At 39.0% G+C, this 13,763-nt stretch overlaps 1 protein-coding gene across 7 annotated transcripts in view; it reads left to right on the plus strand.

Moving 5' to 3' along the window:
* The window catches only part of KLHL13 (kelch like family member 13), a 200,171-nt gene that overhangs the window by 114,840 nt on the left and 71,568 nt on the right, over positions 1–13,763 (plus strand). For 3 of the 7 annotated variants that reach the window (XM_070292124.1, XM_070292134.1, XM_070292125.1), the window contains one exon: positions 11,832–11,897. The exons of 3 other annotated variants lie outside the window; for them this stretch is intronic. In XM_070292124.1, coding sequence (XP_070148225.1) covers positions 11,832–11,897 — 66 coding nt within the window. Of the gene's footprint in view, positions 1–9,722; positions 10,137–11,831; positions 11,898–13,763 lie in introns of those variants that run through there. One more of the 7 variants, XM_070292126.1, reaches the window with a different exon arrangement.

Genomic DNA, 13,763 nt, shown 5'->3' on the forward strand with positions numbered 1-13,763 from the left:
TCAGCTCAGGTGTCACCTCCATGAAACTTGCCTGATGCCCTGCTCAGTTAGGGCTCTCCATGTGTGTTCATGTCACCTCCACTGTAGTGTATCTCATGTTGTATTGTGACTGTACTTGATGTTCCCTGCGCTCTGGCCACCTTTAGGGTTGTAGGAAGCTGGACTTACTCTGGTTTGAACTTCCAGCCTAAACACGACAGAAGTAGATGCTTATTATTTGTTTGGGGGGTGAATGAATGGCCTCTGCCTGTAGAAAGTCAGCTTTCAGTCTTTATTTCAGAGGCTGAGGTGAGTGCTGCAAGAGTTTTAAAAAGAGGGCATTTGGTGAGTGTTGGAGAATCAAAATTAGGTAGAGTTTGATTTGGAACTTAAGAGCAGAGGAACAGCCACAGTCCAGGCAAGGGCAGTGTTCACTTGAGTTCAGTCAAGTTTCTTGAATGGATGGTGACAGGAAAAACAGCATCTCTAAAATAGAAGCGACCACCTGCCGAGAGTGTGTGTATTGGAGGAGAGGAGATATATGTTGAAAAGTATGGGTACTTCCCTGGTAGTTCAATAGTTAAGACTGGACTTCCACTGCAGGGGCCGCGGGTTTAATCCCTGGCCAGGGAACTTAGGTCCCACATGCTTGCAGTGCAGCCAAAAAAAAATGTACATGTATTTCCCAACCTATCAATGACATAATTCTAAAGGTTTATTTACAGATCATTTGTCTGGACAGGATACATCATATACATGATGGTGAGGTTTCTGGCCCTGCTGCAGAAACTGTATTTAACCTGCTTGAGTCCATGGGCAGTACCAGTTCGGGCTCCAGGGTCTGGCAGCAGGGGATCTGGAAAGGCGTGGTAGATTCTGGACTCGAAGACACCGTGGTGCTGGAAGTTGAGCTGTGTTGTTCTCCTGTGACCCTTTTTGCAGCTTTCTCTATCTCAGTTTCTCTTTCTCTATCTCTAGTCAAGTTTCTCTATCCAGCAAGGCCTCTTGCCAACTTCCCTCAAATAGCACCCTGCCCAAGGTTGCCATGATTCCAGAAGGCTCCCTCTCACTACCAGCCTTCCCCATTCCCCGAGGTCATCAGCTCTATGCTATTTGAAGACATTTGACTGAATGCATTCACACCAAGGTGTGAAAAACTGATAGCTACCTCATCCCAGCAGTTGTACTTGGTACAATTTCAACAAACTTCTGTTAGCTAAAATGAACCTGTAATTGCTGGAATTTCTGGCAGTGGTACAGAGCAAACAATGAGGAGAGGTGAGGTAGGCAGAAGAGTTGGAAGAAAGTTTATTGAAGGGAGAGTTGGCCCTGTAGGAGAAGATATCTGGGGACAAGGAAAACCTCTGCTAATTTCCCTTTGCCCTGGACCTCCATTCCCTGAACTGTTTCTGTGTAACATGTCTGTGTGACTTCTCTTGAATACACAGAAATTATAAGTTGTAACTTAAAAAAAAAATCTATAACTCCAATGGAAGTTCTGGGTAAAGAGTTCTGTGTTTCCCAGTTGTGTGAAACTCTGGGATGGCTTATAATGGGAAATAGGGTTGAATAAATAAGGTAGGGCTGAAACAGGAGGGAAGGGAGCAGGGCACAGCATTTAAAAGAATGATATGGCGATAGAACATGACAGAGACTGGTTAGAACCAGCTGGGTCCAAGATGGTGGAAGATTTAATTTCCAGTAGACCTTGAGCCTCATTATGTGCTCATTGTAATATATCAGCATGCTAAATGATATACCCACCAATACCATGACACTTCTGAGGCCAACCATAAAAGGTCAAAAAGTGGGTCATGGCCCAATTCCTGGAAATCCCTGCCCTTTCCCCCAAATAATTGAAATACTCCTCCCACTCATTAACCTGTGAAATTAGCCAGCCCATAAAAACTAGCTATGCCATATTTTGAGGCTCTCTCTCACCTTCTGAGATGGCCTACACTCTGCCTGTGGAGTGTGTTTCTCTCTGAATAAATCCAGTTCTTACCTATCACTTCATCTCCAAATTCTTTTGCAACAAAGCAAGAACCTTCAATTTACTGATAAAAGGGCTGGGGTTGAAGAGACCTTGAAAGTGGAGTCTATATCGACACAGTTCAGTTCAGTTCAGTCACTCAGTCGTGTCCGACTCTTTGCGACCCCATGAATTGCAGCACGCCAGGCCTCCCTTTTCATCACCATCTCCCGGAGTTCACTCAGACTCATGTCCATCGAGTCCGTGATGCCATCCAGCCATCTCATCCTCTGTCGTCCCCTTCTCCTCCTGCCCCCAATCCCTCCCAGCATCAGAGTTTTTTCCAATGAGTCAACTCTTCGCATGAGGTGGCCAAAGTACTGGAGTTTCAGCTTTAGCATCATTCCTTCCAAGGAAATCTCAGGGTTGATCTCCTTCAGAATGGGCTGGTTGGCTCTCCTTGCAGTCCGGAGTCATGGAAGGTTGAGATGATGAAAGTAATAGAGAAGGCATAGTTAAGTATAAATTTCAGATTAGAAAAGATGGCAGGTCAGATTTACTCTTGGCTGTTGTGTGATTAGTTAATACACTGTTCTTTTTGCTACCAATTTTTCATTGTTGTGGGACTTATTCCTTTAATTGTTATTGTCTGTTTCCCTGGCTGCTGACTGTTCTCTATGGCTTCTGAGCCAATCTTTCCTTTAGATTCAGGATCTTAGAAGCTTTTATGACTCTTGTATTTCCAACTAGTCCATAGGGAGTTATACATTGTATTTCTATGTCCCAGTGGCAAAATTCAACTCCAGTGTTAGCAAAACACTAACTCCCTTTTTTAAGACCACATTACTGTTGTTTAAAAAGAAACCTCCAGCCTTTGTAACAATGGCCCAGAACACACGGAAGATAGTGGTTAATGATCCTCTGTCAGTGAGCCCTCACAGCTGCAGAAGCCATCACCCCTTCTCCCTAACCCTATGAACGTGCTAAACTGTTGTGAATCAGCTCTTTCCTATGAGGAACTGCTTTGTCTTTTATTCTTTATGTTGTTCATTATGTTAATATCTTTGCCATTTCTACCCTGCCCATTGCATAAGGGGGAAGGCCAGGCAATGGAATGAGAGATGGATTTGAGACATTTTCTTAAGCCAAAATGATCATTTTCATATTGAAACAGAAGCTTCATAGGTCTTTAATCAAATATGTATATTTTTCTCTATTTCTAAAGTTGGAGGGGCTTGTTAGCACTGGGCCCTCTTGTGCTTCACTTGTGTATTTTACTCGTGACTTCTCAGCATAACTTTTGAATTACTAGGTATTGGTGATGTGCTATGGCTTGCTTGGTTGAATACTCTGTATTATTTTTTATTGTTGTTCGATCTAGTGGAGCAGTTATTGTCAACATTGGATTTTGTGATTTGCTATTTCGTCATCACTGGTTACAATAATTTAATAGGATGTAAGTATCCAAAGACTGTACTTTTATCCTTTTCAGTTAGCAGTCTGTAGAAATGACTGGTTCTAGGAGACACTCTCATTTTTCAGTGTTCACTGGTCTAAACTGTCACCAGTATTCACTGGTGATTAACCAGTGAAATGCATTTCCTCAGTTTCTAGCTTTACCCATAGTATCCTGACTTAGACAGATGATAATTGGTGTTTCCCTTCCTTGTAGTAGCTATTTCCTTTGCTCAGTTCAGTTATTCAGTCACTCCTCCAAGCATCTGTTGACTGAAGAAATCACAACCTAAAAATTGTGATTTATGTTTTATTGGGGGACCTTACTGAGGACTGTAGCCCAGGGGATAGCCTCTCAGAGAGCTCTGAGGAACTGTTCCATTGAGGTAAGGGAGGAGTCAAGATGTATAGGAATTTTTACTGAAAAAAAAATGAGCTTGTAACCGAAGGTCAAAAGATTACTACTACTAAAAAAAACCCCAGACATCTCAAGTTAATGATTTTAGTGCTTTTCTGTGCAAAAGAAGATGTAGGAGTCTGGGCTCATTGACTTATTCTTTAGATAAGTATCCTGTTTTTCTCCATCCTGAATTCCCCTCAGGGTGTACTGTCAGGGCAGTGCAGCAGCTGATGGCTTGATGGAGGGCAGCATTCTGTGCTTACTGAAATGGCAAGCAACATTTTTTGTCCTGACTTCCATCACAGAGAGTACCTACCATTCTAGGCACCCTCGTAGGCACATACAATGTCTGTCACACAGATACCAAAAGGCCTCATTTAGGTATGTGTGCGATCTATAGTCCACCAGGCTCCTCTGTCCATGGGATTCTCCAGGCAAGAATACTGGAATGGGTTGCCATGCCCTCCTCCAAGGATCTTCCCAACCCAGGGATCGAACCTGCATCTCTTAACGTCTCCTGCATTGGCAGGTGGGTTGTTTCCTACTAACACATGGGAAGTCCAGATTTTGATTAATTAGGTGTTTACTCTGATATACAGTGGGCCACTCAGATAACATTTATCTCTGGTAATCACTTATTCTGTAAAAGACCCCCAAGTTTAATTCCTCTAGATACATAAGGGAGTAGTAGAAGTTTCTTTTGAAACTTTTGAAGCCTGCAGAATCTTGATTGCCTTTTGCTCAAAATAATCCTTATACAAAAGTGGTACATTTTGGGGAGGCTTGTTCTGAACCCCTTTAGAAGGATAAAGCCTCTTTCATAATGTCTTGCGTAATCATCTGAAAACAATGCATAGTTTTAGAGGAGAGAAGAACTTATCTCTGCTGACTTGATTTCATTAAAATTGCCTCCTCTAATTGGGTTACTGTGTGACAGGCATTGAGTTAGGTGTAGTAAAAACATAAGAGAGACCCAACCACCACTGTCAGGGGTTTGTAGTCTAGTGCATAGTTAGTAGAAAGTTATAATCCAAGGTGACAAGGAGCTATCATATTCGAAGTGCCATGGGAGTTTAGAAAACCTAACATCAAAGTTTGCTAAGGGATGTGAGGGAAGGTTTCATGGAAAGAGGTCTGCTTGGACACTTAAGTATGAATAGAGATTGGCTTTGGTAGATGAGGAGGGCAGGGAGTTGCAAGTGAAGAGAATATCATACACAAGACCACTGGAGCATGAGAGAGTATGACACACTTGAGGTCTGTGCCAAGAAACGGCTAACTGAGGTATATAAGGGTGCTCTGCAGATTAGCCTTGGGAAGGGATTTCTGGCACAGGTGTACGTGGACCATTCTGCCACCTTAATCATTATAGCATCCTCTATCTTCATGACATATTCTGTCTTCTAGCCATTTATTTCCCCATGATCAGGGTGAGAAGACTGCTCTTTCCCCTTTTTGGTGATGTTTAGGAGTCATGTTTGTCTCGTTTTCCTCTACAATAAGTATTAATATCATACAGAGGTGACTAATGAACACTGAATTAGATGTCAGGGGACCTCAATTCGTGTTTTCCAGTTCTCTCAGCAGCTATGTGACTTGAGCCAAGTCATTTAATAACTGCCTCTCACTAGCAAAATGGAGATGTTAATGTTTCCATTGCCTACTTCAAGGTCGGGGTGAAAATAAAAATGAGACTCTTAAAAATTAAGAGGTATTGGGAATTCTCTGATGGTACAGTGGTTAGGACTCTCACACCAGATGAAATGGATTCCTACATGCTGTGCAGCATCTCCAAAAAATAAAAATAAATATAAAGTTTAAATTTAAGAGATATAATAAACTTTTTTACTTGGAATGCTGTTAGATGAAGCTATAACTTAACGTTTAGTTCAGTTCAGTTCAGTTCAATTGCTCAGTCATGTCCGACTCTTTGTGACCCCTAGAATTGCAGCATGCCAGGCCTCCCTGTCTATCACCAACTCCAGGAGTTCACTCAAACTCACATCCATCGAGTTGGTGATGCCATCCAACCATCTCATCTTCTGTCGTCCCCTTCCCCTCCTGCCCCCAATCCCTCCCAGCATCAGGGTCTTTTCTAATGAGTCAACTCTTCGCATGAGTATTGGAGTTTCAGCTTCAGCCTCATTCCTTCCAAAGAAATCCCAGGACTGATCTCCTTAAGGATGGATTGGTTGGATCTCCTTGCAGTCCAAGGGACTCTCAAGAGTCTTCTCCAATACCACAGTTCAAAAGCATCAATTCTTCAGCGCTCAGCTTTCTTCACAGTCCAACTCTCACATGCATACATGACCACTGGAAAAACCATAGCCTTGACTAGACGGACTTTTGTTGGCAAAGTAATATCTCTGCTTTTTAATTTAAAACAAGTAAAATACTTCGTGGGGTATCTAGATGGGAAAGTTAGCTTGAAAAGTAATTGACAGGTAGAAATATTCTTTCTTCCTTATTAACTCCATATGTTTGCCCTTCTGACTGTGGAATGTCATTTACCTTATGTCTATGTTTCTGAACTTAACATGGTCTTTCTTCTCAATGGTCTATCATATGTAACTTAGCTTCTTGACAGTTTTCACTGTAGTTATTACATAGTAATGGATTTAAGACTTAGGTTGGTGAGATATGATTTGTTCTATTTAATAGTTAGCCTTGAATAACTGACATCTCTTAGGTAGTTTGAATTACTCATGACTTAGCCTCAATCATTCATGCTACTGTATAGTGGTATGACCTGAGTTTTGTTACATTTTAGGGATATGTAAGAGGGTTATGACTCATTCAGCTAGGAATGGGAGGTTATGAAACTGTGACCTTCTACTCCCTTTGCTATTTTTCCTAAGCCAGTGACAGTACAGGCAGAGTTATTAGTAACAGGAAAAAACACTTCCATTCATTTTTTTCCTTTTGAGACTCTGCCTTTCCAATTAGATTGAGTGGTGATACTACTGGAATTTGATCATTCACCTGAAATAAGCACTTCTGGGCTCTACAAATATAAGCAATTGCATTCAATACATTGGGTTGGCCAAAAAGTTCATTTGGGTTTAATGTACCACTGTATCAAAAACCCAGACGAACTTTTTGGCCTACCCAATAAATATCCCTGACCATCCCTTCAGTGTTTCTCAAAACATAGCATCTAAGAATATGTCCACATGACAGAAAACTTTATAAACCACCCAACTCATCCTGCTCTGAGCCACTTTCCATAAGCCAGAAGAAAGGAGAAGAATACTGCTAATGCAAGAGATGACACGATGATGCTATTTTAACTGGAAAGTTAAGTGAATTATTTATATTTGATTAATGTAGACTCTATCATCAAAAATAATGAGACCTACTGTAGACTACCAGAAGGTAGTTATTACCCTCTTTTTTTTCCTTTACAACTTCTAGATGAAATAGTTCATGTGAATTTGGATAAAACACCTATTCTAGTTCAAAGCATGATTATTGCTTTTAAAATGATTATTGCTTTTTTCTGCCAGGCCTGAGGAAAATACTTTAGCCATATTGTTTTCCACAAAATTAAATGACTAAATGGTCTGGCTTATTTTCTCTCTGTTTTAATATCCATGGTACCATTGATACATGGTTTTAAAACATTCTTCCAAAGACCCAGTAGATTAAATCATTTTTATATCCCCTAAATACTGTCCTTTTTTGAAGATTTCTTGAGAAAAGTGTGGCATATATCCAAAATCACATTCCTTTTTCCCGTATTTAAATTTTTTCCTTACAAGTTAGTGGAAAGGAAAAGTGGTCCGTTTTCACACTCAATAAATAAGAAAGAAAGTGTAGACAGCTTTTATCTAGGGCATTTTTAAGTCATTGAGAGAATATTTTCAAGTATTAGCTGCTTTTTGAAATTATTGGCAGAATTCTCTTAACCCACTTTAACATGAAGTGGTTGAAGATGAAAAGATTTTTTATTGGCTACATAAAAGAAAGCACCATGGTTTTTGCATTATTGCATAAATCTAAGAGATTATGCATATGTAAAAAGGACAAGACAAAGCTGAATGCTAAATGACAGCTTCAATGAGAGGTTGTGTATTTGACACTGAGCATAATGGGGTTTGGTTCCACATGGAGAAAACACTAAATATTTACACCCCAGGACATGTTTCTCTGGTGAAGCTTCTTGTCCTAGATGACTCTCCCAGCTACACACCAAAAGCCCTTTTTTCAACACCCTCCCTTCTTATACTTGGATTTTCTCCCTCAATACTTCATGAGATTCTAAATCTTCTGGATCCAGTTCCCTTGTCCTCACTCTCCCATCTGTTTCTGTGGTCGTCATGAATTCTTTTTGTTTATGGTGTGGACCCTCAGGTGAATTTTCTTTTTTTACTGCAAGTATCAATAGTAAAACACAGTCACAGTGCCCCCCCCCCATTCTTTTTTCCAAAGATCACAGATCCATCATTCAGCGCTTCTATTGGTATCTATTTCTTATTAAGTCTCTGGATGTTTTGAACCAGAGCTATGATGCATACAGCCAAAAATGTTGCACAATACTGGAGAGTTGCTGCCCAATCCAGATCTAGCGCTCTTAAATCCATGTTCTTTTCTTTTAGGCTTGAGAGTGGAGAAGAAAGTTTCTGAGATAGTGTATACTATGAAGTCTGAGGAGGTTTACTTTCTTAGGCCACTTAGCCTCATGCTTTGACTTTTGCCTTACTGTCATCTCCTTGCCATCTTGCTTCACTTTAGAGGTAAAGGGTCAAAAACATTTCTTGAACGTTGTATGCATTGTGTGCCTTAGGAAGAATGCATGGCATGGTCCATGTGATGGAGGAACATTTATAAACTGTAGACTCAGATTACCATGGAAAGCATCACAGAAAATAATGCAGTTTGAGTTCAGTCTAGAAGGATGAATTGAGTTTAGAAAAGCAGAGTGGACAAAGGATTTCGTGCAGGAGGACCTCTGGAGTAAAGGAGAGAAAGAACAAAGCAAGCTTGTGAGGTACAGAATGAGAAGTTGGTGTCAGGAAATACCAGACAATGAACTGGAAGAGTGGAGTGACCAGCTTGAGTTCTGTGTGCTGGGCATAGTGGTTTCATGAATTCCTTGAGTGATCCATTCATTCAAGAAATGGCTTGTCATAGCTCATGGGATAAAATCCAGACTTATTTGCTGGCATATAAGGTCTTCTGTGATGTGGTTGTGTATATCTTAAAATCCACTCCCTCAACACCATGTACCTGAAGCTCCTACCATTTGTACTGAAGACTTTCCTGATTCTCCCAGAATGTTGTAATCCTCAGACCTTTGTCTGTCTGCAGAGGCTATTTCTTCTAGAGTCCACCTGGTGAATGCCTCATTCTTCAGCCTCATTTGCAGCATTAATTTCATGGTTCCTCTGCTGCTATAGAATCCTGGGCGAATCCTGCTAAAGCAGGTATAGAAACACCATATTTTATGCTATCAGAGTACATGTTTGCTTTCTTAACTAGAAGCTTCCTGAAAGCATGGATTTGTGTCTTACTCACCATGTCACCCATATCACCTATCTGAGTCCCTACTTAACATGCAGCAAGTTCTTGACAAACATTTGTTGAATAAAATATTTATTGAACATTTAATTTACACCATATGCAGTTGTTTTTTAAGAGAATCATCTAGAAGCAGTGTGATTGCTAGATTAAATATGGGAAATGCAGAGAAACCAGTTATATGCATTTTTTGAAATAGCTCATTTGTTAAAAAAACAGTGGGGGGTAGATTCCTAGAAAATTTATAAAAAATAAAGGATAGGAGTTAATGAGTGACTACTAGGGACTGGGAGAGGGAAGAGTTAAAGATAATAAATATTTGAGGTAATACAACAAATATCAGGACAGTGACCCTTGGAAAAATAAGACAAACATTTTTTTTTTCCCCTCAATCAGATCTCCTGGTGTTAGTATTTGCCTCAGCCCACCTCTGCTCTGAAGAAGAACACACTGTTCCTGTTCAGTTTACTATAACTAAGCTCGAGATTCATGTGGTTCTGATCTTCATATCTGATCAGGAGTTAAGATAAGAAATAGAAACAGTTCAACCACCCTGACTACAGTTTCCTATCGAGGGAAGGTGTGTGGTGCATAGGTTTTGAATATAGAAAGCTTGTTTCTGCTTTTGGGAGCTACAGCTGTGCAGTGTTATACCAGGCAGATGCACTGGGGTGCGCTACGATGTAGCCGAGCCTAGCTGTGCATCACAGCTCTCAACTTTAAAACTCCAGAGAATTTGATGAGAGAGGGATCCACAAGAACATGACAAATGATGAGAGTTCAAACCTTAAGAGAAAAATGGGCTTATTGGTAAGAGACCTTCTTTTTCTTTATTTACTGCCGTTCCTTATTCATTAAAATAACAAGCCTGTTGTTTTCATATGTGGCTGGGAAACGGTGTACAGAAATCAATTTTATATGTATTGTAGAATTCAGGAGACATATTGGTAACCATGGAAAAATCATAGGAAGCATGTATAAACCTTGATTTGGGGAAAAAATCACTAGGGAAATTTTACTTTATTGCAGACTGTGGTATAGATTTATTTGTATAGCTTAAATGTAATACAGGTTAAGAAATATCTATATTTTTTAAAAGTTAAAATAAAGAATAGTGACTTGTGTGAAAATACATAATTTCACTCAGTTACCAGAAGGTGGCACACCAGATTCTTCTTAAATACACAAAGGAAAGGAATAATATTAATAGGAATATAAAATAAGCTGTATTTAAAGATCCTTTAATATATTTTTTAAGCAAAAAATTATATAATTGTTATTTGCTTAGTGAGGTTTATTGCTGAAATATGACAAATATGAATTTATCCCATTGTAGCTTTTTATGATCCAAAATAATGTTTATGTGTATAGTAAAAGTAGACTTTGAAATAGTATTGCCATAAGGAAATACTGTTTTGAATTTATCATTTAAAAAAATAAAATACTTGCTATCTACCTTTTGCATAACAAGTGATTAGATGTAGAATAACATTCTGGATAAGATTTATGCCAAGCTCTTTTTAAAGATACTATGAGACTATGACTTTGATTTAGTTGTGACTTTAATAATGCAATAGTGCTTGTGAGATGACCCAGAAAAATGCCAAATCTGTTCATTTTGAATAAAAAGTTAAAACAAAGATGGTGCTTAGTATGTTTACTTTCTATGAGGTAATAGCAATATAAATGAGATAAAGGTAAATAAATTGAATTTTGTGTTAGAGCTCCTTAAACACCTGCCAGCATACTTTAATTTTTTAAGCGAATTGACTGTTGACAGCATATACTGCAATGCTTCTGTAGTAGTCTCTATTTTTAAAACTGCATTCCTGAGGCAGTACCAGAAGTATGTCTGTTCATCGTTGCCTTTGTATTAACCCAAAGGAGTTAGGTATACTACAGAACTTCACAAAACAGAATCACCCAGTTAGGAGGCAATACATCTATTTATATGATTTTATTAATTACAAGCAGTATGAAAATAAAAAAAAATGTAGTAAATGAACCTAGAAGAACATTAGCCATCTGTTCTCTGAAAGCTTGTAATGTTTGTCATTTGCTTTTGGGTTTTAATGGCAAAACAGTATATCAGCAAAGAACTGAACTTTAGGCTTAAAAAGCTAGAAAATGACAAAAGCATTCCAAGGCTGAGTATATATTTACTGGAAAAGTGTTTCCTTGTGTCCAAATTTGTCTAGTTTAGTCTTTTAGATCAGCTGCCAATAAATGTTGTATTTAATGTCAGTCTCTATTCCAGACTTTCTGAAACATTAAGAGAGCTTCTAAAAACAAATAGAATCCTATGGTTTCCTAGTTAAGGTTTTTTTTTTTTTTTGAAGATAATTTACATATTTAAAAATTGCTCTGTGTGGTCTTAACTGTTCAGAATTTATATATGATTTATTAATTTACAGCTAAAATATTTGCAGAGTATGCTTTGAAAAATTTAAAATACATGCAATAAAGCCACAATTAACCAAATTTTTTTTTGCACTCCACTTTTAGGAGACGGAGGCAATTATCTTTAAAACAAGCCGATTTCAAGGATATATTCAAAAAGTCAACTTCAGGGTACGTGTAAGGGTCTGCATTTTCTTCTATGTTTTTTGTTGATGAGAATTTATCTTCATAAAAAAGACCCTGAGGTACTAGAAGCCATTCAGTCATCCAGGAAACTTTCAGTAACATCTAGGGTACTGTGTTTATTAAGACAAACAATAAATTATTTTGTTAAAGAAATACCACACATCATTGTATTGTGCTTTATATTGTCCAGTGTGCTTTCATAAACACAAGTACAGTTGGTTTTCCTAACATTGCTGTGAGTCTGGCAAGGAAAGTTGACATCCTGTTTTACAGATGAGGAAGATAACACGAGAGGTTCCAAGTTTGTGGCAACAACCAGATCACAGGTGCCCAGCTCTGTCCTCTTCTGCACCCTTCCTCATCGAAAAAGTTTAACACAAGTTCTTAACTCCTACTCTGTATTGCACAATCAGTATCAATTGTACCACCCCTGTTTCCTAATTGCTGTACATTTCCCACTTTGCATGTGTCTATTTGTCGGCCTCCATATCTGTCAGCCAGCTGGAGACCTTGCTTTTCAGACTCTCCCAGACCTGGAAGTATCTGGAGTGTGGGAGGGCAAGATAATGGCCATGGACAGTAGGGATGGACAACTAGTTGTGAGCAACCAAGGCTGATATGCTGAGGATGGTCTGGCACTGAGGCAAAAAAGAGAATCCCATTCTGGGATCATCTTGCCTGGGGGTGGGCTACCTTGACCTTAAAAGCAGGATTTTTCCAAGTTGAATAGACGAGGCCTGAAAATCAGCTGGAGTGGGGTTCTGTGGTGTAATGGTTAGCCCTCTAGACTCTGAAGATCAGCTAGAGTACTTGTTTAAAATGCAAGAATACTGCTTCTCACTTCTAGATGTGTACATTTTCTTTTTTTTTTTAAGTCTTTATTGAATTTGTTACAATATTGCTTCTATGTCTTGATTTTTTTGGCCATAAGGCATGTGGGATCTTAGTTTCCCAACCAGGGATTGAACCTGCACACCTTGCATTGGGAGGTGAAGTCTTAACCACTGGACCACCAGGAAAGTCCCTAGACTTGTACATTTTCAATATTCAGCCTGCAAAGGTATAGGGCTTTTCTCTTGGTATGTGTATTGGAAGGTAAAGAAAATACCTCCCCCCTTTTTTCTTGGAAGCATTCAAATTCAGTGTCAAGGCCTATGGAGGTGGGAGTCAGGCAGGGGTGAAGAATGACAGCGGTTGCTTGCACACCTTGTTGTATCATTATTAGAAGCATATAACAATAGCTATTGAGCATTATGTTGACTGAGGCATTTTAAATAGGCTTGTGTTCATTTGAGACTCAAAGAAGGTAAAGCAGAAAAAAAAGAAGGTAAGGCAGAAACATTGCCCTCAAAAGGTGAAAAATTAGTGACTTTTTATATTTTTAAGAGTTAACCTATCCCAGTTGTTGTAAAGTTAATTTTTTAAAACTGGCTAGAACACTAAGCTGTCTAGGATTCTGGATAGTTAAGGCTTAATGGATGTAATATATTTATGCTAACTCACGTTTCATATGTGAATATGCAGTCAGTCCGATTAGATTTTGTAGGGTTTGTGGCTGGGGAACATGTGTTCTTTTGCATACTTGTAACACCTAGCAAAGTCATAACTTCTCAGTACTCACTGATGATTGAGTGAATTCAGCATGTACCTCTTCTGTACAGATTTTGGGCTTGGCATAATAAGTTGATTGATTTTCATGTTTGTGAAGTTCAAAGGGTCTATCTGACACTGGCAAGAATGGCTAATACTATAGGGGCCTCCGTCCAAACAAATGCATTTTAGTTGACAAATGCAAAAACCTGATCCTAACTAATCGATTGGTTTAATTCTTGTTCCCTGTTTAGAGGATCA

Source organism: Ovis canadensis, chromosome X (genome assembly GCF_042477335.2).
Source record: "Ovis canadensis isolate MfBH-ARS-UI-01 breed Bighorn chromosome X, ARS-UI_OviCan_v2, whole genome shotgun sequence".
Taxonomy (NCBI): Eukaryota; Metazoa; Chordata; class Mammalia; order Artiodactyla; family Bovidae; genus Ovis; species Ovis canadensis.